Source organism: Rhinolophus hipposideros, assembly GCF_964194185.1.
Source record: "Rhinolophus hipposideros genome assembly, chromosome: 9".
Taxonomy (NCBI): domain Eukaryota; kingdom Metazoa; phylum Chordata; class Mammalia; order Chiroptera; family Rhinolophidae; genus Rhinolophus; species Rhinolophus hipposideros.
In genome coordinates this window covers 5,608,643-5,634,422 of record NC_138055.1, presented here as the reverse complement: position 1 = coordinate 5,634,422, position 25,780 = coordinate 5,608,643, and the positions used below count along the sequence as shown (strand labels likewise).

General features: G+C 50.5%; 1 protein-coding gene across 2 annotated transcripts; it reads right to left on the bottom strand.

The window, feature by feature from the left end:
- POLDIP3 (DNA polymerase delta interacting protein 3) lies at positions 1–23,894 on the bottom strand. 2 transcript variants are annotated; one of them, XM_081058361.1, is made up of 9 exons: positions 23,755–23,894; positions 12,918–13,311; positions 12,083–12,169; positions 10,559–10,654; positions 8,598–8,777; positions 7,959–8,036; positions 5,489–5,618; positions 3,552–3,618; positions 1–2,544 (listed from the first exon to the last, which is right to left on the bottom strand). In XM_081058361.1, exons 1-9 carry the CDS (start codon positions 23,811–23,813, stop codon positions 2,367–2,369), a joined length of 1,269 nt encoding a protein of 422 aa, XP_080914487.1. In that variant the 5' UTR covers positions 23,814–23,894; the 3' UTR covers positions 1–2,366. The 2 variants fall into 2 exon arrangements, with proteins under 2 accessions (XP_080914487.1, XP_080914488.1); XM_081058362.1 differs by lacking the exon at positions 12,083–12,169 and having other exon boundaries at positions 430–2,544.
- Between the last annotated feature and the right edge of the window lie 1,886 nt (positions 23,895–25,780).

The window sequence follows — 25,780 nt, the reverse complement described above, 5'->3', positions numbered from 1 at the left end:
AGACAGTAAAATTTATATGTATTTTACAATAAAAAACATCAACTAGTTAATGTTTGTCTAATGCATAGTGGATCTAAGAGGCATATTTCTGAGTTGAACTTCTTCAAACCACAGCAAAAGCCATCAGTCAGGCCCCCTTGTTCCCCGCGCACAGCCCCACCTCTGTGCTCCCCGCGCACAGCCCCACCAGCTGACCGTGCGCAGCCCTGTGAGGCACTCAGGCCCAGCAGGTAGAGTTACTACCGCGCCAGGTGCTTCCACAGCCATGAGTGCTCACACTCGCTCGGCTGTGCAGACTGGCTCAGTGAGGCCCAGGAGGAACTGTCCTACGTCAGAGCTGATGAGAAGGAAAGCAGAGGCTAATTCCTGTTTCTGGTTTCAAGTCCCACAAGGCCACTTAGTAGCATCTTTTAAGAAATGACAGCGCAGAGGTAGGAATAGCAAATGTTTATTCAGAAATGGATAAGTAACAGAGTCTCCTCCATCCCCTAACGCTTCTTCCTCTCCTTCTGAACAGGAGACACAGACAGGGAATACAGGGGAATGGGAGAGAAGGAGGGACACAGGGACTGGCCCAGCACCTTCCCTTCTGTGTCCCACAATGACATCCTGTCAGCAGGGGAGACAAACAGACTCCAGCCACAGCCAGGCTGCTGTAGCTGCGACACCCAGAGAAGCCTGGCGTGGGATGGGGCTGGAGGGAGGTGAGGGTAACGCCATGCAGGCAGGACCATAGCATCTCTGCTGGGGCAGAGTCCGCAGTGACCAGACCGTGCGTGCTCAGGACCGGAGAAACCAGGTCCTACCGCCCTGGGTGCTTTCTTGGGCCAAGAAGGGAAAAGTGTAGGAGGAATATCTTCCAGCTGCCAAGGAGAACTAAGTTTGCACCTGTTCCAAGGGGAAGAAGAGACCAAAAACTGCATTCTTGGGCAACCTCAGAGCTGGAAGACTGAGCTGGGTTCAACCCTGTGTCCTTCCTGCCTGACATATGTTAACTGGGAAAACATGAGTTTCCAGCGTTTTCTTCACTGGCTGGAAGAAGGTCATGAGACGCTCTTACTGTCTCAGGGCCCTTTCCTTTCTGGGCTTGTGCCTTTCACAGCACTTGCTCCTGGTTCTACAGAGCTCCCAGAATCCTGCTCCCCAACTCTCTCCAGCTCCGTCAGCCTGGAGATTCTCTGCTGTCCCAACAAACCGGTAGGAGACTGAGAATGACCGTGCAGCAACACTGTCTTGGGGTTCAGGGGCTGCCCCTGGGTTCTAGTTTTGCCACAACTCCCTGTAACCACGCTGAGGGAACAATGTTCCCTGGGGAACGTGCTGGAAGGGCTGCTTTGTTTTCTCAACTACCTCCCCAGCACCCACTTCACTCCCACCCGCTGCCAAGGCAGGAAAATACCCCTCTGGTCATGGATGATGGGTCCCTTACAATATTGGGACAGTGCCCCTTGGTGGCAGCTGGGTACATGCCTCTTGGCACTCATGAACACTGTCCTGTTCATCCGAGACCAGAAAGGAAGGGCCAGGAGCAAGTCAACATCTCCCCTATCAAAAGTCCTCCAAACCCAGTGTCACAGTTAGTGGAGAGCTGGCACTGACACAAAATCAGGGTGTGACAAGTGCTGGGCTAGTTAGAACTGGAAGGGCTAACAATGCGAGCCCCTAGCACTCAGACTCAGAAGCCACGAGCTGCGGTGCGGCACTCGGGATAACCAAGGGGAAAGGGAAACGTGAGCTCTCAGGATTTCCTCTGGGCTCCCTGGGACAGTACAGGCCCTCCAGACCACGAGGGGTCACTGGGGGGCACTCTCCCCAGCAGAGCAGCAGCCTCTCCCTGCCCTTGCCACAGTGGTCTGGAGCCAACTGTGGTGAGGGGACAAGAGGCCTGTGACCTGACCCCACCCAGGCCATCTCCACTGGCCAGACAGGTGGGTGACACAGCTCTGGAACTCACCTGGCTCCCGTTCCCCACCTAAAAAGTTTCAAAAAGAAAAAGGAGAGGCAACTCCTCTCCCCTGGAGAAAGCAGTGTCCTTCACACATCCCCTGCACTGTATTCCATGGAGCCACAAGAAAGCCACGCAGACAACTGAGGGCACCATTTCCAGACAAGGAATCAGTATGTGACTGAAGTTGGGGGAGAGACTCTCTGAACAACACACCTGCCTTGGTGCTGAGGTGGCGGGGGAAGAAACACACTACAGGAAACGTTAACGTAACACTACACAGAGTGGGTCCCGTCCAGTGAGGAAGTGCTCCACCCCCACCCAGGGTCCTCCAGTCCGACGGCCCATTGGTCACAAGCTTTGCCTTGGGAAACAGAGCCAGCCCTCCTCTGCTCCCGCTCCTGGCTGTCTCGCTCCCCACTCAAAGTTTGATTTTGAATTCTGTGGGCTGCGTGGTCACAGAGGCCCCTGAGGACTTGAAGAGCGCCTTCAGGATGGTGTCGGGGTCCACTTCGGCAGGAGGGCTGGGCGAGGCGGCAGAATTCACCCTGCGAGGCAGCTCACTCTCCTTTTTCACGGACGGGCTGTCACTCAGCCGTCTGTGGAGCAGAGAAGACTCAAAAGCCTTGTCAGCTTCACCTTACAGGGGACGGGCCCCACTGCCCACTGAGCAACTGCTCTAAACCAGGCACTGAATGTGGAGCGTTCCGTACTCCTTTATCTCATTTCATCTGTAGCAAACTGTCACCTTCCTAATCTGCTGACAAGAAAACGGAGACGCAGCCTGTGTGACCTGGGGTTTTAAGTTTAGAAAATGCATGGCCTTCACGGATGGTCACACACGTCAGCAGATTACATATTCTGAGATGTCTTCAAGTAAAGAGATCAATTTAACTGTTTAGTCCAATGGTTCCCAAACTTATTAGGTCACAAACCCACATTTTTCAGAATACAATTTAGTCCTGGAATACAGCTTATAGAACTTGTCCAAATCACACAATTCAATATGCGGGTCAAATTCTTTCTAAATCTGGGAGTCTATTTCAGGCCTCCCCGGCACCACCCCGCCCACCTGGCAAGTTTAGTGACCTCCCTGGGTCTCTGTCTCCTTGTCTGTAAGAGGATGTCCTGCCAGTCTGGACATTTTATGCATCTGGCTCCCAAACAATCCTCAGTCTCAGTCCTGGACCAGGCGCGGACGCCCAGGCATATGTAACAAAATGGGGGGGGGGGGGGCGGCCAGCACCATCTCCATCAGAGTCCATCACAAGGAAGCAGCCCATTCCCTTGGACAATGCACACAGCTGTGCAAAGAGGGAACAAAAGGCCTGCTCTCCCGCTTTCTTCTCAGGTGTCTCTGAATTATATGGCTGGGACTACATCTTAATGCTAGCCCCTGTGAGGTCAGCTCCCTGCAGAAATGATGAGACAAGCCACTCTGTACAAATTTCAGCACCCTGATCGACTGCCATTCACAGAGCACAGACCATGGAATGGAGCTGTGGTGCAGGCATTTAACCCTCGGAATAAAGAGGCGATTGTGCAGAGTAAGCGAGCAGAGACCCCTCCCCACCTGGTCCCCAGGACCACGGCCTTTGGAACTTACAGCAGGATGGGCTGGTCCGAGGTGATGACGTTCCCATTCATGTGAAGATTGCACTTCATTGGTTGCCCTGAAAAACCAACGAAAAGGCTCTGCCATGAGACCATGGATCGCTCACAAAAGGACAGGGGCTGCCACCTCCATCAGCACGGGTCAAAGCACGCACCACCGGGGGATGGGGCTACCAGGTTTCAGCAAAACCCAGCACTAAGAAAACCCCAGTGTGTGAGGTCCAGGAAACCTTGGCAATGACAGCACCGAGAAGCAAAGCGGCAGCAGACCTTGCTTCGTACAGGACATGAGAGTGAAGTGAACTCCGTGGGAAGCCATCCAACCTTATTTGTGAGGCAGTTAGTTTATGGGAATGTTTATGTTACAAAATTAAGTGAAAAGAGGATTCAAAAACGTACGTACAGACTTCTACTTTGCACATGAAAGACTAACTGCTACTGAGTACTGCTCTCCCACTGCATAGAAAATGTGGTAAGGAAAGTAATGACGAAGAAGAGTAAGATAAAGAAAAGAAATTTAAGAAATTTAAAGTTTTTAAAGATTAAAAACCAGCACAAAAAACTGGAATAGAGCCACACAAAAGTAACGTTTCTCTCTCTCACTGGAATTATGTTAGTATTAATCTGAAATAGATTCTAATATATTCTGTCTGTCGAAGACACATTCAAAGATACAAAAAGGTTCAAAGTAAAAGGAGATATGTCACCCAAACAGCAACCCTAAGAAAGCTTTCAAAGCCTCAAATACATGGAGCAGAAACTAACAGAAGCAAAATGAGAAGTAAACAGTTGAAGATTTCCCTACTTCATTTTTAGTAATGTGTAGAACAGCCAGGCAGAAGATTAACAAAGAAACAGAAGACCTGAACAACATGATAAACCAATAGACATCTACCCAATAGCAGCAAAATACATGTATTCTCTTTAAATACTCAGAAGGAAATTTGGGAAATTCACAAATATTCACAAATATATGGAAATTAAACAAAATAATCCTAAATAACCAATGGGTCCAAGAAAAACTCACAAGAGAAATTAGAAAATACTTTGAGATGAATGAAAATACAGACACAACATATCAAAACCTACGCGATGCAGCTAATGCTGTGCTTAGAGGGAAATACATTGCTCTAAATGCATATATGGAAAAGGAGTGAAATGACAAACTGCAGAATGGGAGCAATTATTGTCAAAGCATCTATCTAAGAGACTTATATCAAGAATATGTGAAGAATTCTTACAACTCAATAACAAAAGACAACTCCAAAAGTAAGCAAAGATTCTGAACATACATTTCTCCAAGACACGCACATGGCCAATAAGCAAAGATGCCAACATCATTAGCCACCAGGGAAATGCAAACCAGAACCCCATTGTGTTTTATTAGTCTCTGCATCTCTAGTTCTAGTTCAGAGTCTTGGTTCACAGTAGCTACTCAACAATACTGGAGGAACGAATGAGCGGATAGGAGGAGCATGATGGACAGAGTTCCTCTCTCCAGGATATCCTGAGATGAATGAATCTGAATTCAGTGAAAGCAGTAGTTTACTCACTAGAAGTAGTGCTCACACAGGTGCCAACATTTAGACGAGGTTCCTTAAAGGAACCCGGGTCTTAGCAGTGAGCAGAACACCTGGAAGGGGGAGGCTATAGCTCTTGGCACCCTAGCCAAGGCTCCCTAAGAGAAGTATCCATGGAGAAATGGTGTTTTCCCACTAGCTAGCAGGTGCTAGGGCCAGGTGAAAACCCGGGGCCCTGTGGACTGGCAGCTGGCAGCTCAGCACTACCCAGAGACTGCACCTCCCTGCCTGTTCTTGGTACCTAGAAGGTTCCAGCCATCTCAGAGGAAGGCTTGTTCCGTAGGCCTGCTGCCTGATAGGAAGCAGTAAGGAGTGGGAGGGTGAAGTGGGTGATTTCTCCCTGACTCACCGTCCAGACACCGGTTGTTGTATTTCTTATATGCAGTGATGGCATCGTCCTTTTTCACAAAAACAACCTCTGCTACCCCAGGATGGACCAGCCGAGCCCGCTTCAGGGCTCCACATACACAGAAAAGCTCCTGCAAAGAACAAGAGGGGTTAGGGTTGGGGGAGAATTTCGGACCCTCATCGTGTCTGCCTGCCATTCACACATTCCAGAGAGCTCTGGGTTGACTGATGGCAGTACTATGGCTGAATATGCCCAGTGCCCAAGATTTCAGGGAGGCTCAGTTTTAGGTGGTGTTCTTGGAATGTCCACAGGCTTTAGCATGGACCAGAAGAGGGGACAAGCTGTGCTGGCAGTGAGAAATGGGCCTGGGCTTACAAGCCTTGGAATCCCTGTGACCTTTAATAAGTTACCCCCCCAAAGTGCTCCTGTCTCAGCGCTTCCCCAACAGGGATAACAGTTGTGGAATTTCTCTCAGAGAACTGTCATGAGAATGAATGTCTAAGCTTATCAAAGCAAGACAGTGGCTAATATGTCACATAGGAATCTGTTAGAAATAAATTCTGGGGTTTTATGCAGAGTGACCAACCGTCCCAGCTTGGCTGGACTGAGGTGATTTCCAGGACATGGGACTTTTTTACTGCTAACCAGAGAGTCCCCAGCAAAACTGAGATAGCTGGTCACCCTCAGACAGACCTGGGTGTGATCCCTGGGGCTCTGTCTCTTCTCAACTGTGTGACCTCCAGCTCCAGCAAGTTACTGACTTCTCTGAGGGTGAGTTTCCTCTTCTGAAAAGAAGGACCAGTCTACCCTACCTCCCAGGGTCGCTGGAAAGTTCGAATGAGCTCGTTTTTAAGGCGGTGCTTTGTACCCACATTATCACCATCATTTACTCCAATCCCTCCTCATTTCACAGACCAGGAACTGACCCTGACAGGGAACTCAAGATGGAGCTGGATGCTAGCGAACTTCTGTGGTCCAAGCCTTTCTTCACCTGCAACTGTCCTTTGCAAGGCCGTTATGAGGCCAAAGAGACTTGTAAAAAGGTTGGTGAAATGATTCGTTTTTAATGATGAAGGAGACTATACAAATATCAACACCAAAACATGGAACTGAATACTAGGCATGATCCCCACTTCACTGCTGTTGTTCTTTCAGCCTTTCCCTGGGGAGAAAAGAAGTGAGGAGGCTATTTGGGGCAGTTTTCTCTGAGTGGTGGCGATTAGAGGTGATTAGTTTTTCACTGTTCTATATTTTCAAAGATCCTGCATATAAAGTACATGGCACACAGGAAGTGCTCAGTAAGTGGTAGCTATTATTACTTTTATAATCAGGAAGAAATTTTTAAAATTCCTGATAACTTGTCAAGTATTACACAAAGTGGGCTATAATTTCCATTCTCGTGTGCACTGCTCGCTGGGGTGCCTGCTTAGTACTAAAAGCAATCACACAGCACTTATGTGTTCCACAAAATCATTAACAAACACAGTGGCCAACGTGGGCTGTTCCAGAAACTGGGACTCAGCTGCTGGGAGAGGGTGAAGTCTCCAGCTGCATTCATTCTGCGACCTGACAGTTCAGACTTAAAGGGTGCCTGGATTTCTAAACTAACAGCTTCTAGTGCCTGAATGAAGATGAGGTTGAAAAGAAGCACTAGTTGCATCTGGGCCCCCAGGTTTGCCCATGATCACCAAGGGTGGAACAAGATGGACCAGGAGCGAATCCAGAAGGCCAACCACCAGACAACACCAATCCATCTCACTCCTTATCCTTTGGAATCATCATGTGAAACCCCTAGACAAGGCAGAAGTTCTGAAGACTCACAGGAAATGTGACACACTGGGTGTGGCACCCAGGACGAAGGGATCCCATTCAGGACCCGTGCCAGCACAAGCCCTGGGCCCCAGTTTAGAAGCTGTGCGGAAAAGGGCAAACAGAGCCAGCCTGACTGCTATCCTTTGAAAGGCCTGCTTCCAAGGTTGGTTCTTAGCTGGTGTGTGGGAACTTGGATTTTGGGAGGGCTCCCCCATCACCCTAACTGATAACAGTGGCTCATTGTGCCTGAGCTGTTTGTGCAAACAGTGCAGTTTATGCCAAACACCTGCTTTCCTTCTGGGAGTCTGGCACTTTGGTTAGTCCCTTACAAACAAACAAACAAATAAAAACCTTGGGAGTCTCTAATGAGCTTCCTTGGTTTCACACGGGTCATCACAGCTTGTTGCTGGGGGAATCCAGTACATCCTGTGTGTCTCCACTGGGAGAGGACTCCAGAAGCCTGTGCCTGGTTTCCCACGGCCTTTACCCAGGAACTTTTCCCTTTGCTGATTTTGCTTTGTATCCTGTTATGAATGAACCTTAGTCCTGATATGACCCTATGCGGAGTCCTGTGAGAATCAGGGATCCTGGGGGAGGTCTCGGGGACCCAACACAGAAGTAGCTGAGACTGAAAGTTCCGACAGGGCACAATACTCACAACAATGTCCTCCTCGGTGACGCGAGGGTGCAGGTTATTCACAGTCATCTTGGTGCCTTCCAAAGGGCTGAGGACAGGCTGCCAGAGACAAGCACGTTACCAGAGGCAGAGGACAGCTACGTGTTCGGGCAGCAGAGCTCACTCCAGGCAAGTGACTGGGAGGGCCCAGCTCCAGTGAGGGAACCTCAGTGCCCACCATGCCCCCACCACCCCATGGTAAGGGATGGAGCCTCGTTTCCCAAAGACGCCGGGCCCTCTCAGGCCTCTGCACCTCTGCCTGGAACGCCACGCCTGTTTCAGGACCCACCCAGCTCAGACGGCACTCTCTCCTTAAAGCCTTCCTGGCTTTGCCCAGTGGAATTTGCTGCTCTCTCCTCACTGCTCCCAGCAGCTCTCCTCTGGGCAGAACCACTGTGTCACCAGACAGAGTGCTCTGTCTGCCTCTGTTTTTCCCACTTGCCTGTGAGCTCTGTGCTCAAGGGCCACTGGGTGTTGATTTGCTAGTTTGTAAAATGGGGGTGGCAAGGCCTACTTCAGAGAGGCGCTGAGGACACCACAGGGTACATGCAACACATGCCCACCCCGCACAGGCTCACTCTCCACTGGTGTGATCACTTCCTCCCTTCACCTTCACCTCACCTCAGCAGGCGGCAGCTCCTTGGGGGACTCCTCCTTGTTCACGAGTGTCCGGGACATGTTGGTCAAGGATTTTGTTCGGACAGAGGAGGGGAGGGCAGGAGCTGTGTACGCGTCATTCTGAACCACTTTGGTGAGAGGGAGGGCCTTGGACATGGAAAGCTTGGAACTGCTCAGCCCGGCCTAAACGAGGAGGCAGACAGGAATCTGAGCTGCCAGTGACCCGGATACCCCTCTCTGTGCTGACAACCCCACCCTCGAGGCCTCCTGGCTTCCCATTAGCAGCCTGAAGCTAAAAACGCTGCCAGTGACATCCCACAGGGAACAGGGTGGGAGGGAACAACACACAGCCTGCTCACCACTCACAGAAGCCACTTTCCAGCATTAGAAGCCCTTGGCAATAAGCGTCCACGCAGCCCTGACCAGGCTCCATAGGCTCACCCCCTCCATTTAGACTTGATAAAAACTCAGCAATTTGGGCTGGTCAGAAGGCCAAAAGCTTGGGGTCAGGTGCATTCCAAGATATGCTTCTATCCCAATGGACTCATCATCAGCTCCAGGACGGCTGGGGCTAAGAACACACTCTTAAGAAGGCCCAGCCTCCCAGCTTTCTGGTCCCAGTTCTGGCACACGGCGCATAGGCCTGACCCTATCAGTGACAGACTGTGCCCCTGGAGACCAGCAGAAACAGTTCCCCCTCTCCCCCGCAACCCCTAACTGGGGATGTGGTGCCTTGGAAATCCAAGGCGGTCAAGTCCCCAGTATTAATGTGTCCGCAGAAAGCGATGCACGAGGGAGAAGCGGCCGGTGGCCTGGCTGATTTAGGGCAGTGTCTAGCAGGCACTGAGTCAGGGAGAAGAGGAATGCAGCAGCCAGAAGGCAGAGGATGGGGCAGGGTCGCAGTTTAGATGATGCGTCCTCCCCATGTGGGATTCCACATTCCTCAAGCCACTCTCTGAGTCTCGAGAGCCAGTACAGCGTGGTGGTTAAACACGGCCGTGAGCAAAGCTGTTTCCGCCTGAATCCCAGACCCATCAGTTACAAGGTGGGTGACAGAGAGCAGGCTTATTTCACCCATGCTGATGCCTCACAGTAAAAGGGGAAATAATGACACCCATCTCACAGGGTGGAAGGAGGAGTCTTAAACGAGTTACTATAAACAAAGCATTTTAGGGTCCTCAACTAGGGTTAGCCACTGAGCCAGCCGGCATCACCCCCTCCAGCAGCTGACCAGTCTAATTATTAAAAAGGCCCCCCTCTTTGTAACAAACAGATGTCATTCAGCTTCACATATCACTCAGGAGCTTCACAGGGTATTGATTGGTCCACACATTCAGTGTAGTGACCAAAGCTGAGTCCTTGGGCCTCTGAAGGCAAAACCAAGGCACTTGGCTTGGGCGCCCACTGGCCTCCTATCTGTAATTTGGCTCTATCCGCTGAGCTGGGCAGCGCAGACCTGCCGACGTTCCCAGATGCTGCCTTCTTTCCTTCTCTGCAGGTGTCTGAGGAGCACCCTACTCTGTCAAGACTTCCCTGCATGCAGGCTGCACCTCATGGAGCCTACAGGTAAGGTTCAGATTTTTCTGCTATCACATCAACCAAGGGAATTCAAGAATGGGCCGGAGCTGCTGACCATGGAGCAAAGGGGAACGTGTAGGATGTCCTGCCACAAAGGAAAGAAAAGGGGATTCCGTCCTGGGAGGGTCACCCACATTGCCCCCACTGTCTCAAGCACAGCCATTGGGAGCTGCAGCTCCCCACTTCTAGGCTGTGGGACCTTGAACTGGTCACTAGACACCCTGGACTCAGCACTTATAAAATGACAGGCTGAACTAGTTCTGATTCTGAAAATCTTATGACCCAGAAGAAATGTTTCTGAACGGAAAGGCCCTACTCTCCACCTCCTCTTGCATCCAGCAGATCAGACACACACAGCAAGTGCAGCAAAAACGTAGGACGCCTACCATGTGGTGGAGAAAGCTGCCCGAGGCTGAGAATTTCATCTGTTTACTAGGAACGGGAGCTGCAACGTCCTCGTCTTCATCCAGGTCGTATAAATTCTGAAAAGAATATAAGCTAATGTGCATGCAGGCTCTCAGCAGACGTTTGCAGCAAGGACAGCAGGGAGACAGCGGCCGAAGTGAGAGAGGTGGCGAGAGAAGCAGGCGTGGGGTGGGGGGTGCCAGGGAGACTGGCCTCTGAGGCTGGGGCTCATGTCCCGACAGGCTGGCTCCCCACCCACCAGAGCCCCACGAAAATGCTCCCACTCCCAGGAGCCGTCAGAAGTGCCTTTCCACACGGGGGCGATGCCCAGGAAGAGCCCCTCAAATGTCTGTTTATATCCTTTGGCTTGGAAAGCCCATCCGGCAACCTGACCTACAGAAATAAACCCAAACCCCAGAAAGAGTTTTATCCACAAGATGTTCAGAGAAGAATTTCTAACAGTGAAAAGTACAGCCACACGGTTTAAATGAACTGGAATGTCAACTCAATGGATTATGCAGTTATTAAAAATGCTGCTTACAGTAAAAGTGACTCACAGAAAAAGGCTTGAGTTATAAAGTGAAAAAAGAATGATACAAAATTGGATTAAGGGGTGGCCGGTTAGCTCAGTTGGTTAGAGTGTGGTGCTAATAACACCAAGATTGTCGGTTCGATCCCCACGTGGGCCAGTGAGCTGCGCCCTCCTTAAAAAAAATAAAATAAAATAGCATTATAAAAAAATTGCATTTTTTATATAAATATAAAAAAGCATTAAATTAAATTAACAAATATAAAAAAGCATTAAATTATAAATATTATTTAAAAATTACATTAAAAAATATAACCCCACTGTAACTATGTGTTAAATAAATGATAATGACATTTTTAAAAAACAGGAAGGGAGGTAGCCAGTTGGCTCAGCTGGTTGGAGCGTGGTGCTGGTGGCACCAAGGTTGCCAGTTCGATCCCCGCAAGGGCCACTGTGAGCTGCGCCCTCCTTAAAAACAAATAAAACAAACAAACAAAATCTTGAAAAAAAAATAAAAATAAAATAACAGGAAGGAACCAGGGCAGAATTTCAATAATGGGTGGCTTTACAAAGCAGGAACATGAAAACTTTTTTTCATCTTAATCTTTCTGTTTTGTAAATTTTCTGTATTATGCCCATATTGATTGTATAATGAAAAAATAATACTTTCAATTTGCCTCTCTGCCCGTTATGTCTCCTCTCCTCAGTAAAGAAATCTCGCCTTAAAACTCATAAAATACAGTAAGTCAAATGTGATCCCTCCCCAGTTCTTCAAATTGGGAACCTTGGGCTAGGCCTTAGTTAATCCACCCAGGAGGCCCATCAAAACACATGCATGGGTCCGGGTGCATGTTTGTATACACACGCACACTCACATGCTCACACACACTCACATGTACACACACACACTCACACAGTCACACACGCACACACACAGTCACACACACACACACACACACACACGGTCTCTCTCTACCTGTTTGGCCTGGTGATTATTGACAACGTTGATCCTCATTCCAGCAGGATGGGCATGAGGTGGTGTCATGGCCTTCTGCTGTGGAACCTAGAAACACCCGCGGGTCACGAGCCGTCCCACAGGCCCCACCTGCGCTCTCTAGGACCACTGATGCCCACATGTGACAGGCACTCAGGGTTGGTCTCTGGCAGACGGCCTACAGAGTGCCTTGGACCCAGAGCAGGACAGTGACGGGAAGACGCGTCATCCCAGAGACCATGTGATGGTGCCCGCGCAGGGCTCGATGAACCTGATAAATGCTCGCTGCTGCTGCCGCCGTTCCTATCACAAAGCTGCTGGCCCGGGTAAATGCTACTGTTTCCACTCCCTCGGAGGCGGAAGCCAGGGCACCCGCACGCACGCGCACGCACGTACGAGGAGCCAGGTCTGACTGGGCTCCTAGCCGGGTCTTCCCAGTGACTAGCTGTGTAACTCTGGGCAGAATAACCCACATCTCTGAGACTCAGGTTCTTCTTCAGTAAAACTAGGGCTGCAGTGAGGAACCAGTAAGGTCACATATGGTAAATGCCTGCCACACAGCACATGCTCAACAAACGTTTTGTCCTTTTCACCTTCTTCCCGCCACCAAGGTCTCACTTGGGAAAGTCACTTAATTTCTCTGGACCCCCCCCTTCTTTTATATAAAACTACATAAATACCTTGCCTTCCTCATAGGGTTACGACACAATCACCTGGGGGAACTGTCATTTTGCCCAAACATTCCTGACCCCTGCTCTCGGTCGGAATCCATAGTTGTCACCGGCTTCCTGAAATTTATGACAAGAGCCACACCTACCTGGATGGTCTTAGTGAGCTTCAGAGCTGGGGTCACTGTCCCGACGGGGGGGCTCATGAAGGCAGCAGGGGAGCTCCGCTTCAAGCTGAGCTTCTCTCGGGCATCGGCCACCTGGCGGGGCTTCTGCGGCGGAGCTGCGCTCTGCTGCTTGCGGGAGTTCAGCATCTCTCTGGCATCCTGCACTTTCCCTTTGATCCGGAAACGAGCATCTTTCTGCAAAAGCTTCTCCCGGGCATCTGTGACTCCCAGCTTGAGCCGGGCATCTGAGAGGCCAATCTTTTGCCGGGCATCGAACCTCTGCTGGAAGGTGGCTGTGCGTGCCGGCTGGCTGAGGAGGCTCTGCTGGCCCCCAACACGAGAGCGGACGCCTCCAACTCCTGGTCTGACGTTGAGCCTGCAAACAGAAATCGCAGCATTAAGGGCGTCTGGGTAGCAGCAGCAGCCCATGGATGTAGAGTCATGGTAATGCGGGAACAGAGGAGGCTGGAGAAACCAGAAAGCTGCTTCCTGAGGAAACAATTAAGCCTAACAGAGGCTTCTTTCCTAGTCTTACGGCTTTTAACTTGGCACTGTGAACAAAATTAGGAAGGAGGGCCTGGCGGTTTCTATCACTAGGTTGAGTGTCTTGCTCCCCAGACCAAGTGTTTTGAGACACCATTAGGGACAATAACCCCTAAACAATGCCAGTCAAATAAAATAAGTATATCCCCCAAATATCACAACCCCACACAGCTGAAGAGCAACTTCAGTTTTCAAAGTTCTTGCACACCCATTTTTTTCAGCCAGCCTTCTCAGCACCCCGTGAATTGGGCATCAGAATGCCCAACTGACAGTGGGCCAACAGGCTGGAAAAGGTTAACTGATTAACCAAGGGTGCCAGCTGGCCTCTGGCAGCCTCATTCCTCCAAGGCAGGGCTGGGACCAGGAAAGCCAAGGCGTGGGTCTCATCAGGAGGCAGAGGACTAACAGACTGCAGACAGAGGGCTTACAGAAAAGAAACTATTCCTCCTCACAACACTTTGGACACCAAATGCGTGGGTTTTTTCCAATTTTCAAATTCTCTAGACACAAACTGGGTGTCCTACAGTTCAAGTCTCACTCTGGCCACCTGGAGTGAGCACAGACCCCACGGGTGAAGGGCTCATTCCCACAAGACAGCCCTCACTTCAAATGCCAAGCCCAAGTCCTGGGCTTCCCATACTTGTAATCAATTGGCTATAAATTGAGGGGACCCACAACCCCCCTCCTCAAGGTCAGTGATTCGTAAGAACAGCTCATAGAACAGGAAAAACAGTTTACTTACTCTTACCGGTTTACTATAAAGGCTACAACTCAGGACAGCTAAACAGGAGATGTGTAAGGCAAGGGATGGGGGAAGGTGTGGCGTTTGAAGCCCCTGCTGGGCGTACCACCTTCCAGAGATGTGGATGTGTTCCCCAACCCGGAAGCCCTCTGATCTCCATTGTATATGGGTTCTTCTGCACGGTTCATTATGTAAGCATGACTGATTAATCATTGCCATTGATGATTTACTCAATCTCTAGTTCCCCTGTCCTGCTTGAGGTCCAGGCTGAGGAGAGGGGGGAGGCTGCAAGTTCCAACGGGCTGTTCATGCCTTGGTCTCTCTGGTCACCAGTCCCCATCCCAAAGCGATCTATGAGCCCAGCAGGAGCCGTCTCAATAGATCACAAGGGGCGCCTATCACCCCTATTACTCGGGAAATTCCAAGGGTTTTAAGAACTGTGTGCCAGGGACAAAGACCAAATCTATATTCCTTGTCATCTGCAACAACAAAAATGTTAAATTCAGAAACACTTAAAATCGGAAATGAACTAAACTCCATTAAATAAGCCCCATTCTCTTCTATGGTTCCTCTGTTGGCCCTTCCATGGCTTGAGAGTAAACAGAAGACCAATGCTGGGATCTGCAGGCTTCTGCCCACCTCACCTGCCCACCGCACCGTGAGGCCTTGCCACTCCAGCCACCACAAACACTACTCCAGTGGCAGGCGCCCTGTCTGGGACCCCCAACTCCCACAGCCACATCTTGCCTTGGGGGGAAACCTCTGCTTCTTCCGGGACAGACCTCCTCTGCGCCTATTACTACATCTGCCTGTTTCCTCTTCCCACCGTGCACTGGCAGGGGAGGGAGGATGAATGGGGCTCATTGCTCCCACTGTCTCTTCCTTCTTCGACCAGCTCCTGTGCTAACAGCAGTACATCCAAAGGTGAGTAGGCCTGGCACCAGTAAAAGAAAACCTGGACCTCCATCTATTATCATCAGAATAAGCCTGCGGTAAGCCAGACCCTTACCTAGGGCAGTGATGCACAGTACCATTTTTCTGTGAAAAATGGCAAATTACTTTAGGATTTAAATACTTTGCTGCGGGTTTATACAAAAACTGGGTAGAACAGAGAGTGGAAATGGTCGTTTATAGAAACCATCAGACTAGGTTTAGAGGGGGTCAGGGGTGGGGATAGGAAAAGCAAGGCCAAAAAGAATGAGGTGTTCAGGGAGGCCAGTAAGCACAATGGGGAGCGGTAAACAGCTGTGTGGCAGAAGCGTCCACATTCCCTGGCCTGGACCACCCTCGGCCTGGTGGCCTGTGAAGTCATGGGCAATCGCGAGGCTATGCTTTTTGGCGACCACAGAAACCTACAGCTTCAGACGGGCTTCATAACCAAGCCCTACCCCACGATCAACTAGCAGATGAAGGGGACCAAAGTTCTGCCACCTTGAAACTGCCTTTTGGGATACGGATTTTAAGCTGTTCATTACGAAACAAAAGACTCAGACAGAACCTCCGACCTTACCCCCTTCCTGCCTAAGAGACTCAGATGGAAGAAGGGAAACCACATAATCACCTTAGCAGAAGACTCCAAAGCAGGAGCCTGATTACCAGATCCGCCTCCCCCACCAGCCCCGCTGCGTCTCATTGTTTCTGGGTGGCCTGGCCTTGTGTGTTCAGCTCTTCCTCAATTACCTGCTAATCGCCTATTCTCACTTTTAAAATCTCAGACCCCCTACTCTCCCCGTTTTCTCCGAAATGACATGTATGTCCAGTGTTGCCTCAGTGTCTTTGGAATTTTCATGCTTATATGAATTCCCCATAGGCATGTATTAAAATTTGACTTTCTCCTGTTAATCTGCCTGTTAATCTGATTATTAGCCCAGTGAGAATTTAGAAGGTGGGAGAAAAAGTATTATGTATTTTTGCTAGCCCCCACACAGGTGAGGTGGCCCCACAGGCGTTTTTTCTTTAAATGCTTTCAACTCCCTGCATCTTTTGGTGATGCCCATTAAAGTGTGGGCGAAAAAGAGGCCACACACCAAAGCTCGGGGGGAGGGGGGAGAGGGGGCTGCATGGGGGCCTCACAAACTCAAAGTAACCACACAGGATGGTCTTAACACAAAGATTCCTAACTAAAAGAGAGTCACGGAGGGTAGTCACGTCCTGGGCCAGGAACTTCCTTGACAAAGGTGAATCTTTGCCTTAAGTGAGCCCGTCTATTGTCTTTTTGCAGCTAAGGTAACACACCCTTAGAATGTCAGAGTAATCTCCTTTTCCAGACCCCTCAGGGTACAATTTCACACCACAGCAGGAGACCACAGAACCTCGTTGTTATCTTGTTCCCCTGAATACCATCTCTGTATGCTATAAATGTTAATTATTAACTATCCTGTACCCACCCGTGTAAAAGAAGTGTGTGTCTCTCCATTTTATTTTTTTATCCAATCCCAGAGATTTCCCTACTTTGTTTCCTCCCGCCCCCTCAGTCTACCACCAATGGATTTCATGTATTCCTTGTGTCTCCTCCTTTGGTTCCAATGTATAAAATAAGCTGCAAAGCTGCCATTCTCAGGAGCCTTTTCTTAATCCGTGGAGATTCTGCTTCCTGGAGATTGTCGACAATTTAGCTCAAATAAACTCATAAAAATTCTCTACAGGTTTGGACGTTCCTCACATTGACTAAAGAAAGGCAACAGGTTATTGGTTCAGACCAGGAGCTACTACTAACGGCCTGCTCATAAGATGGGGAATGGATTTGATCAACATTTAAGGTCCAGATCCAGATGAGACCAAAGTTAGGGAAAAGCACGGCAGGAGAAATCCTGGACTCATCACAGACTGGACCCCTCTAAAGCCTGAGGCCTTGGGCTGGGCAAGCAGGTCAACAAAGAGCATGGTGAGGAAACAGCTCCTGCCCCCCGGCTCTGACCTGGGTGTGGAGGGCACAGACACCCACATCATCACCACTCCTCTCCGGGAGTCTGACTGAGGACGGCATGAGCAACTGGACACCTGCAGGGCGGCGGGGAGGCTGCGAGGCCCAGGGCTCCGGGAAGGGCAGCGTGTAAAGGCATCTAATTCCAGGCAGACTGAATGGAAAGCAGCCACTGCAGCCCACAGCTGGCGGCTTCTTTGCTCTTGCAGCCCTGGCAGCTACCCGAGGAGGCACTTAAGCTCCCCTCCCCCCAAGAGCATTTCTTCACCTAGCACGCACCACTTGCACAGCAGGAGGCCCCTCCTAGGAGCGCTCAAGCACCGGACAAAGCTTCCATTAAGGCACTTAGCGTGCGGCGTCACCGTGCTTTTCCTTTGCAGACCTGCATCTCCCGCAGGACCAAGAGCTTCTCAGGGGCACACCCTACAGCTCCTCACCTGTGTCAACCCTGCTCCGGGGGAATGACAGAGGCTCAAAGAGCTTTCTGATCCCCAGCTCCTGCCGAATGTCCAGGACCCTACGGGGCTCTTACTGTTATCCTTCCAGGCTCCCAATCTCAGTTAGCTGCCATCACCTCCCTCTTACAGAGGAGGAACCAAATCATAGAGTTAGTGGCACGGCTGGGTCTCACAGGCTCCAGAGCCCACAACTCTTCCATTGTAACAGGATCCAAGCTTCCCTCCTTCCTACTCTAAACCCAGGGGAGGTAAGAGGGGAGAAGCGACGGCTGCCCCAAAGGGCTTCTCCTAAAACCTGTCTCTGCAAAGGCAGCCCTGTCCAGCTGCCACCGACTAGTAGCGCCCTGCTAGGATCCTGGCCACCAATCCCTCTGCCCGGCTCCCACCCACACAGGCAGGGGTATAGGACCCTTCTGGCCCTGATCCTAAGCGTGGGAACCACAAGGACCTTGCCTGTCCCAAGGAGCGTGAGTTCCCAGCCCTCTGCAGGAGCTTCAGGAAAGGTCTCTGGCTGAGAGGACATGACGATGGAACCAGGCTGCACAAACGTCAACACTGGAAGACGCCACAGATGAGCGCAGCCACCAGACAGGGGCGGGCAGACACATCTCAATGCAAACCTGAGCCTGTCCTGAAGATTTCCTATCTTCCTCTGGCCGCTTTCTCCAAATCCCACCTCCTTCCATTACCAGGCTACTCTCATTACCAAAGGTTCCAGTTATTTTTAATGAAAGGAGGTGGGATGATCTTACATGATACTCCGTGTGATTTTACAATACCATAAAACTGGGCAAATCTAGACCCCAAGGCATCAGTTATGCTTTCAAAAAGTCGTCACCCAATGTCATCAATCATTCGAGAAAGAAAACATTGCCCATAAAATAGGAGAAAAAAGGATAACCAACTGGAAGTGATTATTTTGAATAACTAAAGGAACAATGAAATTCTTTCGTTTTTTTTTCAGAGTAGCTTTTATTCATAGCCACCAAAATCTGATAACAGACCAATCGCCCGCCAATCATCAGGTAAACAGGCATCTGTGGTAGTACATCCATACAATGAAACATTACTCAGCAGTAAAAAGGAATGAACTATTGATACATCGAACAACACAGATAAACTCAAAAACATTATACTGAGTAAAAGAAGCCAACGAGTTCCTACTGAATGACTCCATTTCTATGAAGTTCTAGAAAAGGCAAGCATCTATAGTGACAGTAGTCAGATCTGTGGCTACCTAGAGAACAATCAGATTCTTGAAAACAAATTTCACATCCCTGAACGGGGAAGGGAGAAAGGGGCAGATTCGTAAACCTTTGCAGGAGGGGTGGGGGAGATTAGGCCTCTCTAACCTTATTTATTTTCCTCAACAATTTCCCTCTCTGATAATCAGTTATGGCTGTCTCAAGTGCTCTAAAGAGAATTCACTGGAGTCTATGGTTGATAAGTAGGTGACCAGCAATATCTGCCATGGCCACATGAGGGGCAATTGGCTATCAGGGTGTACGGAAGATTTTATAATGCAAATGACCTCAACTAACACGTTTTTGAGCACTTACTGAAGGTCCATACACTTTGACACACCTCCTTTAACCCTCATGCCTCTTGGGAATTGGGTTATTATCCACATTTCATAGAAGAGAAAACTGAGACTCTAGGAGGGAATCCTCCATCACAGAGCTACGATGGTGAGGCTGGATCTGAACTTCACTGTATCTAGTGGGAGCTCCACCACATTAACCGTGGTCAAAAATAAAGACCAGGGCTGGCCCGGTGGCTCAGGCGGTTGGAGCTCCGTGCTCCTAACTCCGAAGGCTGCCGGTTCGATTCCCACATGGGCCAGTGGGCTCTCAACCACAAGGTTGCCGGTTCAACTCCTCGACTCCCGCAAGGGATAGTGGGCTGCGCCCCCTACAACTAGAAGCGGCAACTGGACCTGGAGCTGAGCTGCGCCCTCCACAACTAAGACTGAAAGGACAACTTGAAGCTGAACGGCACCCTCCACAACTAAGATTGAAAGGACAACAACTTGACTTGGAAAAAAGCCCTGGAGGTACACACTGTTCCCCAATAAATCTTTTTAAAAAAGTAAAAAAAAAGCGGTAACATAGTGTTATAGATATATGGGGAAAGTACACTCTCATATACTGATGAATAAAGGAGTAAAAAAATTAAAAATATATATAAAGACCAGAACTTGAAGTGTTAAGGAAGGGTGAGTACTACGCCCCTCAAGGGGAATCTTAGGACCAGTCACTCCAGGCCAAGGCGAACTCTCTAGTGACCAGCGGGTGAACACACATTGGGGTGGCTGACAGTGTGCTCGCTTGCACCCACACACCATACACTGGTCAGGAGAGAAAGACCGAAAGTACCCTCCTTGTGCTATAGTATTTTATCTACAGTAACAAGGCGTGAGTACCTCTGGGGGAGGGAAAGAAGCAGTTGTGTTGTGCACATCTGAGAACGTGTAAGCTACCTTCCCTGACTCCATGCCTCCATGCATTCCGCTCTCTGGTTTACACCAGTTCTTTTTAACTCTTTCATGAACAGCTTTAGAGGGGTTCAGAGTTCAGGTATTTTTTATAATCACTGTTCCTCTTCCTGCACAAAAATAGAGCTATTCGTCCCAACTGGCAGCAGTACTCGTTATAAGGCAGGTATTAGTCATCAAGAATTTTTCAAATAAACACTCCTGCTAGGGGCAGGTCTCTAAAACTGAGTCCACTATCTTAGCCTCCTGCTAAGAACTGCTGAGGGTTCCCGAACAAAGCCCAACCTCTCAGCGGAGCTTCTGGTCTGGCCCCAACTTCTGCCCGCAGCCTTGCCTCCGCCTGCAGACGACCTGATGTCCCCGAAACCCATTCTGCACTTTTGGCCTCAGTAAGTGTTTGCGAGGAGGGGAGAGGGAGGTTTTGAGCAAGTCTCTTCCGCTGTCACACCTGAAACGGTGCAATGCTGCACTGCTTCCAGACATTCGCCAGGTATTCCACGGGGACCTGGCAAAAGTGCTGTGGGTGGGAGGGCAAATGCCCCACGGAAGCCTCAGCTCTCTCCCCCAGACCCGGACTGGAGCCCGCTCTGAATAGATGCCCAGTCCAAAGGATTCGAGCCAATGATGGGGGCCTGGATTATTATAAAGTGGGTTTTAATCCAGGGGGGGTCTCTGAGTTAGAGCATATATGTGTTAAGCTTATCTTTAAAAGGAGAAAACACAATTTGGTTCTATTACTGAGGGTCATTTCTGAATTAGGTGCTTTAGAGACACGAAGAAAAACAAGACACTATCCCCTTTCCCTCCCCATATGGAGTCTTGTGCAGATGTTTCATTTTAAATTGCAATTCTCCACTCCTCCAATTATGTAACAACTAGTTTTCCTCCTCTTTGTCTTAGGTCAACACTTCCTTTATCTTATTTCAACAGGGTAACAAGCAATGAGTACCAGGACTTCTCCCCTCCCGCCATGACTCCAAGGACCCCCCCAGACAGGGCATGTGGCCCAGGGCTGCCAACTCCAACACACTCAAGGCCCAGTTTTCCCACTAAGGAAGGCTGCCTGCCCCCATCATCTAAACCACGGGGAGGCAGCAGACAGACAGCTATCTTCTGAGAGTTAAACTGATCAAACCAGAGGGCGCCCTGACTGACTTCATCAGCATCCTCTCACATCTGGAAGAAAGTGACCAGAGGGCAGGTCGCACTGCAGCTGCTGCCCCGTGCTGATCTGAGGAGACCCATCCACGCGTCTGGAGCAACTGAAGTCACTGGAGATGTGCTGGGCGTGGGAAGAACAGCGCCTCCCCACAGCCTGGATGAAGCAGCACTCGAAATTATCCCCTCCCTTTTTTTAATTTTGCATTCATCAAGGAACCTTTTGATAATTGGGGCAAAGAACATGGAACAGAATGGCTGCTCTAAAGAACATTCCATGACCTGTGGGGAAAGGTGATTTACACTTCTACAGGCTCAGTCTTTTGCTATTTTCCCTAAGAGGAAGGACGTTTTCTGAGATAGCCATAGGTTCTTCCAAAATTATTAAGCTCATGAGAACATCCATGTTACGTTCAACCAAAATTTCCAGTAAGGAGACTTCTAGTGGGCATGTAGAATAGACTGTATTTACTGTAGGAAATGACATTTATTCAGACCTTTTACAGTTCTTGACCGCCCCCCCACCCCCGCCAGATCTAGTTTTTCTCTTTGTTAGCTCTGCAAATAAAATAAAAATGGAATTTCCAGGTTTAACACAAACAGCATGCAGTCAAGTTTCTTCTACACTGGTCTCTTTACCTGTACTTTCCCCCAATCCAATCTGCACATTAGAGCAAAGCAAGTGTCACACTGAAAACTGGATGTTACTTCTTTACTTAAAAGCCGTCCATTAAAAAATAGCTAACATCTGTCGAGCACTTAGTATCCATCAGACACTTTTTAGAAAAAATAACTTTTCTTTCTTTTCTTTTTTAAGTTTTGTTTATTTTTAAGTGTGATTTTCCAGGACCCATCAGCTCCAAGTCAAGTAGTTATTTCAATCTAGTTGTGGAGGATGCAGCTCACAGTGGCCCCTGTGGGGATGGAATCAGTAACCTTATTGTTAAGAGCACTGCGCTCTAACTGAGCTAACCGGCTGCCTCCATCAGACACTTTTGTCGTACTTTAGCTCTATTAATTCACCTAATCTGGACAATAACCTAAGGAAGTATCCATGTTTTATAGATGAGGCGAACAGAGGTATAAAATAATTAAGTAACTTGCATAAGAGCGCATGGAAGGTGGGAGAAGCAGGAACTTGAACCCTGGCAGTGTGACAGGAGGGCCCCAGTGCTTACCCAGCACGTCCCGGGGCGCGGTTCTGGCTTCTATTCCTTTAAGCAAAGGTCCCAGATGAGGCCATCATTCGCTGAACACTTACTACGTGGTACAGATTTTAAAATACATTCTTATATTTAACCGTCCCAACGACCTGTCAGGAACCATTACTACACACTGCCCAGCTCAGAAGTCCTCTGGCCACGGAGGCCCAGAACCCGACAGCTGGGCCGGCCAGGGTCCCAGGTCTGCCGGCGGTGCAGCCTGTTTTCCTCCCATCCTTGCACACCGCGCCTCCCTGCAGCCCCACCCGCCGCCCAGGCCAGGACCGCACGCGTCGGCCAGAGAAACAGTACAGACCCAACGGACACTCAGTCACTGCGGGGACGGACCGCACAGGGAGCACGTCCGGGGAGAGCGGCTCATTCGGCAACTGTTGAGCAAATCCACGGAACCGGGACACGTCGGGGAGCGGCCAGAGGGCCCGGCTGCAACGCCCCAGCGGTTACGAGAGGGGAGACCGGGGGAGAAGGGCCCGGGAGTGGCCGTCACGGGCCGGAGGCCAGGTGGGGCGCTGGCCCGGGAACCGCCAAGGCGCCGATGCAGGCGGCAGCGGAGGGTACAGCTCGCAGCAAGAGGCAGCATCTACCTTCCACCAGGGCACAGGGGACACGTCTGCGGAGCGAGCGACGGCGCGGGACACGGCAGCGACACCTGTGCAGCCGGGCTGCTCACGGACGTCCGCGCTCACTCCTCCCCGGGGGAGCGACAAACAGCAGCGCGCGGGGTCCGAGCACGCCGGGGGCACAGAGCGCCAACCCCCGCACAGCGCCCCGCCCGCCGCCGACGGTCCCACTGCGGCGCGTCCCCCGTGTCCCGCCCGCGCCCGGCCCCCGGCTCAGCCGTCCGCGGGCAGACGGCGCGGGGCGCGCACAGCACGGGGCCGGGGCCGGGCCTCCGCCTCCGCAGGTCCCGCGCGGGCCGAGTCCCAGCAGGTCACTGCCCCGCGAAGTTCAGGCGCCCGAATCCGGAGGCCGCGCGGACGTCACGGCCCAGCGACACCCAGAGGCCAGTCCCCTCCGCCAAGCACCCCGGCCGCTCCCACATTAGCAGTGAGGACGCGCGGCCCCGCCGGCCTCCCCGGGCCCGCCGGAGCGCCGGAGCCCGCAGCCAGTGGGCGGCCGGACGGTCGGGCCCGCGGCGGCCGCGGCGGCAGAGCCAATGAGGAGCGCGGCTACGGAAGGGGGCGGGCGCACACGGCCCTCCGCGTCCCGCCGGGCCGCTCCCTCCTCCGCCCCGACCCCCGCTAGGCCCAGAACCCCGAGCGGGAAAAGGCCACTTACCGCCCCTTCACAGCAGTCCCGCGCTTCCGAATGAGCTCGTCCAACGAGATGTCCGCCATCTTGCACTACCGAGCAGCTTAGCTCCTCCAGACCTCGAGCCCGCCCCTTCGGCCGCAACGGAGCAACTAACTGTTTCCGGCGTTCGGTCGACGAACTCTCGCGACAGCTCAAACAAGGCAAGGCCCGGAAGGGGCGGGGAGCTCCCCGTGAACCTTAGCGACACTCACTGCTTATCTGCATACGGCGGATCGGAGCACTATCGTTCCCGCTTCTCCCCGGAAGAACACATGAAATGAAAAGCGACATAAAATATTAACTAATGATTAAGACCAACTTCAATGGAACGTAGCTCTGAATTCAACGGTCAACTTTGATACTCACCGTAGGGTAAATGAGAATGAAATTCATAACCTAGGAAGTAACACGTTAAACCTTTTATGCCTTAAACTTATGAGTAAGGAAAATAACGATTCGGGGTGACGCCCGAATCCTCACTGCTAATGTGAGACGAATTTTTGAGCGGGTAAAGGTTGCCCCTAAGGTGACCCGCCTACTTTGCGGGATGCCTGGGTGTCGCGATCTGCCCGTCCCCGTTACGCTCGAAGAGCAGACTGGTAACCTGGATGTCATCGTGTTTTACATTGTGTAGTCATTAGTTCATTCAACAAACTAGTAAGACTGAGCGTCAATTTTATGGAGCGTACACTTTTTTTACTGCATTCACGTCATTTAAAAAATTCGTTAATCTGGGTTTTGTTCCCCCAAGGATACAGTAATTCCTTTTCTTGTTCGTGTTAAGTATGCCGGATTTTTGTCTGTAGGAAATGGAGACCTCATATCATGGCCTTTAAAATATTGTAATAAAGGCAAATTAATATTTGCTCTTTTACTGGTTTTTAAAAAAGCAGAATGGTCTGCAGTTTAGTAGCAAAGCTAAATTGGTGGATATTTCCTGTAAACCAGAAGAGTGTATGACTCACCGCCTGAGTCATGGCCCCAGTGTTGTCTTGACCACCTTCCACGTTGGTTGGACCTTATAAAGTTGCTGACAATGGTTATTATTTGTGGCCCATGAATCTGTCCATTTCTATGCCTTTCAGGAACCAGAAGTTAGCGACTTGAGCCAGTTTTCTGAAACTTCCCCCTATAACTACGGAAGTGTCAGCCACTTATTTGTGCTTGAAAAATAAAGACACGTGTTGCTCCCAGGTGCACACAAAGTAGGTGCTCACTGTGTGGTTTGAAATGCAGCGCTCATGGGGCTGAGAGCTGGAGGACCCCCTGGCTCACGTCCCACGGGCACACTTCTTGGCGGCATGACCTTCACAAGCAAATCGGTTCACTTCTTTATGCCTGTCTTCCTGATGTGTAAAATTGGGCAAATAATACAGGTCGTTGCGAGGGTTAAATAGACTGATTCATTACATTGTTCCATACGTGGAATTGCTTTGATACAACGCCAGCCTCCAGCACCCAGCTTGACATGAGGTAGGTGTTGGATACATGCTTGTCGAATCGATCAATACAAACAAAATACACGCAACGTCTCTAGAACAGCGTCGAGCATGGACTGAGTGCTCTATGTGCTGTCATCATTTTCTAAGTCCAACACTGCGAGAGGAGTATGTACTCTTGGCAGAACAACACACCACAGTTAAAAATCTGTTATCAGAAGCTCCGTGGAGAGACTGGGCAAGAGCTGGGAAAGCCAGAGGGTGTGGGTTGGGCGCCAGACAGCCGGGATCCAGGTCCAGCGTGATTGGGTGCAGACTGAACCGCGAGCACTGTTCCCTCCCTCCCCGGGGTGTGGGAGGAGCGCTGAGACCGAGGAAGAGGGAGAGAGACCTGGGTTTGGCCTCAGGCCTAGGCGGTCCTACTGTGGGGACAGGTGCAGAAGAGCCAGGAAGCAGCCAGAGGACCGTACCAGTTAAGGTCCTGTCGTCCTTAGTGAAAAGTAAAAAGTCAAAGGACTTTTTAAAGCCAGCACAATATGGTCATTAACTGAATCAACTCTTTCTGGGATTGT

Coding starts and splice junctions, on each gene's coding strand:
- POLDIP3 (XM_081058361.1), bottom strand. CDS start 23,813: ATGGCGGACATCTCGTTGGACGAGCTCATTCGGAAGCGCGGGACTGCT. Junction 12,170..12,917: donor AGCTCACTAAGACCATCCAG/GTAGGTGTGGCT, acceptor GGGTGTTTCTAG/GTTCCACAGCAGAAGGCCAT. Junction 2,545..3,551: donor TCGGACCAGCCCATCCTGCT/GTAAGTTCCAAA, acceptor TCTGCTCCACAG/ACGGCTGAGTGACAGCCCGT.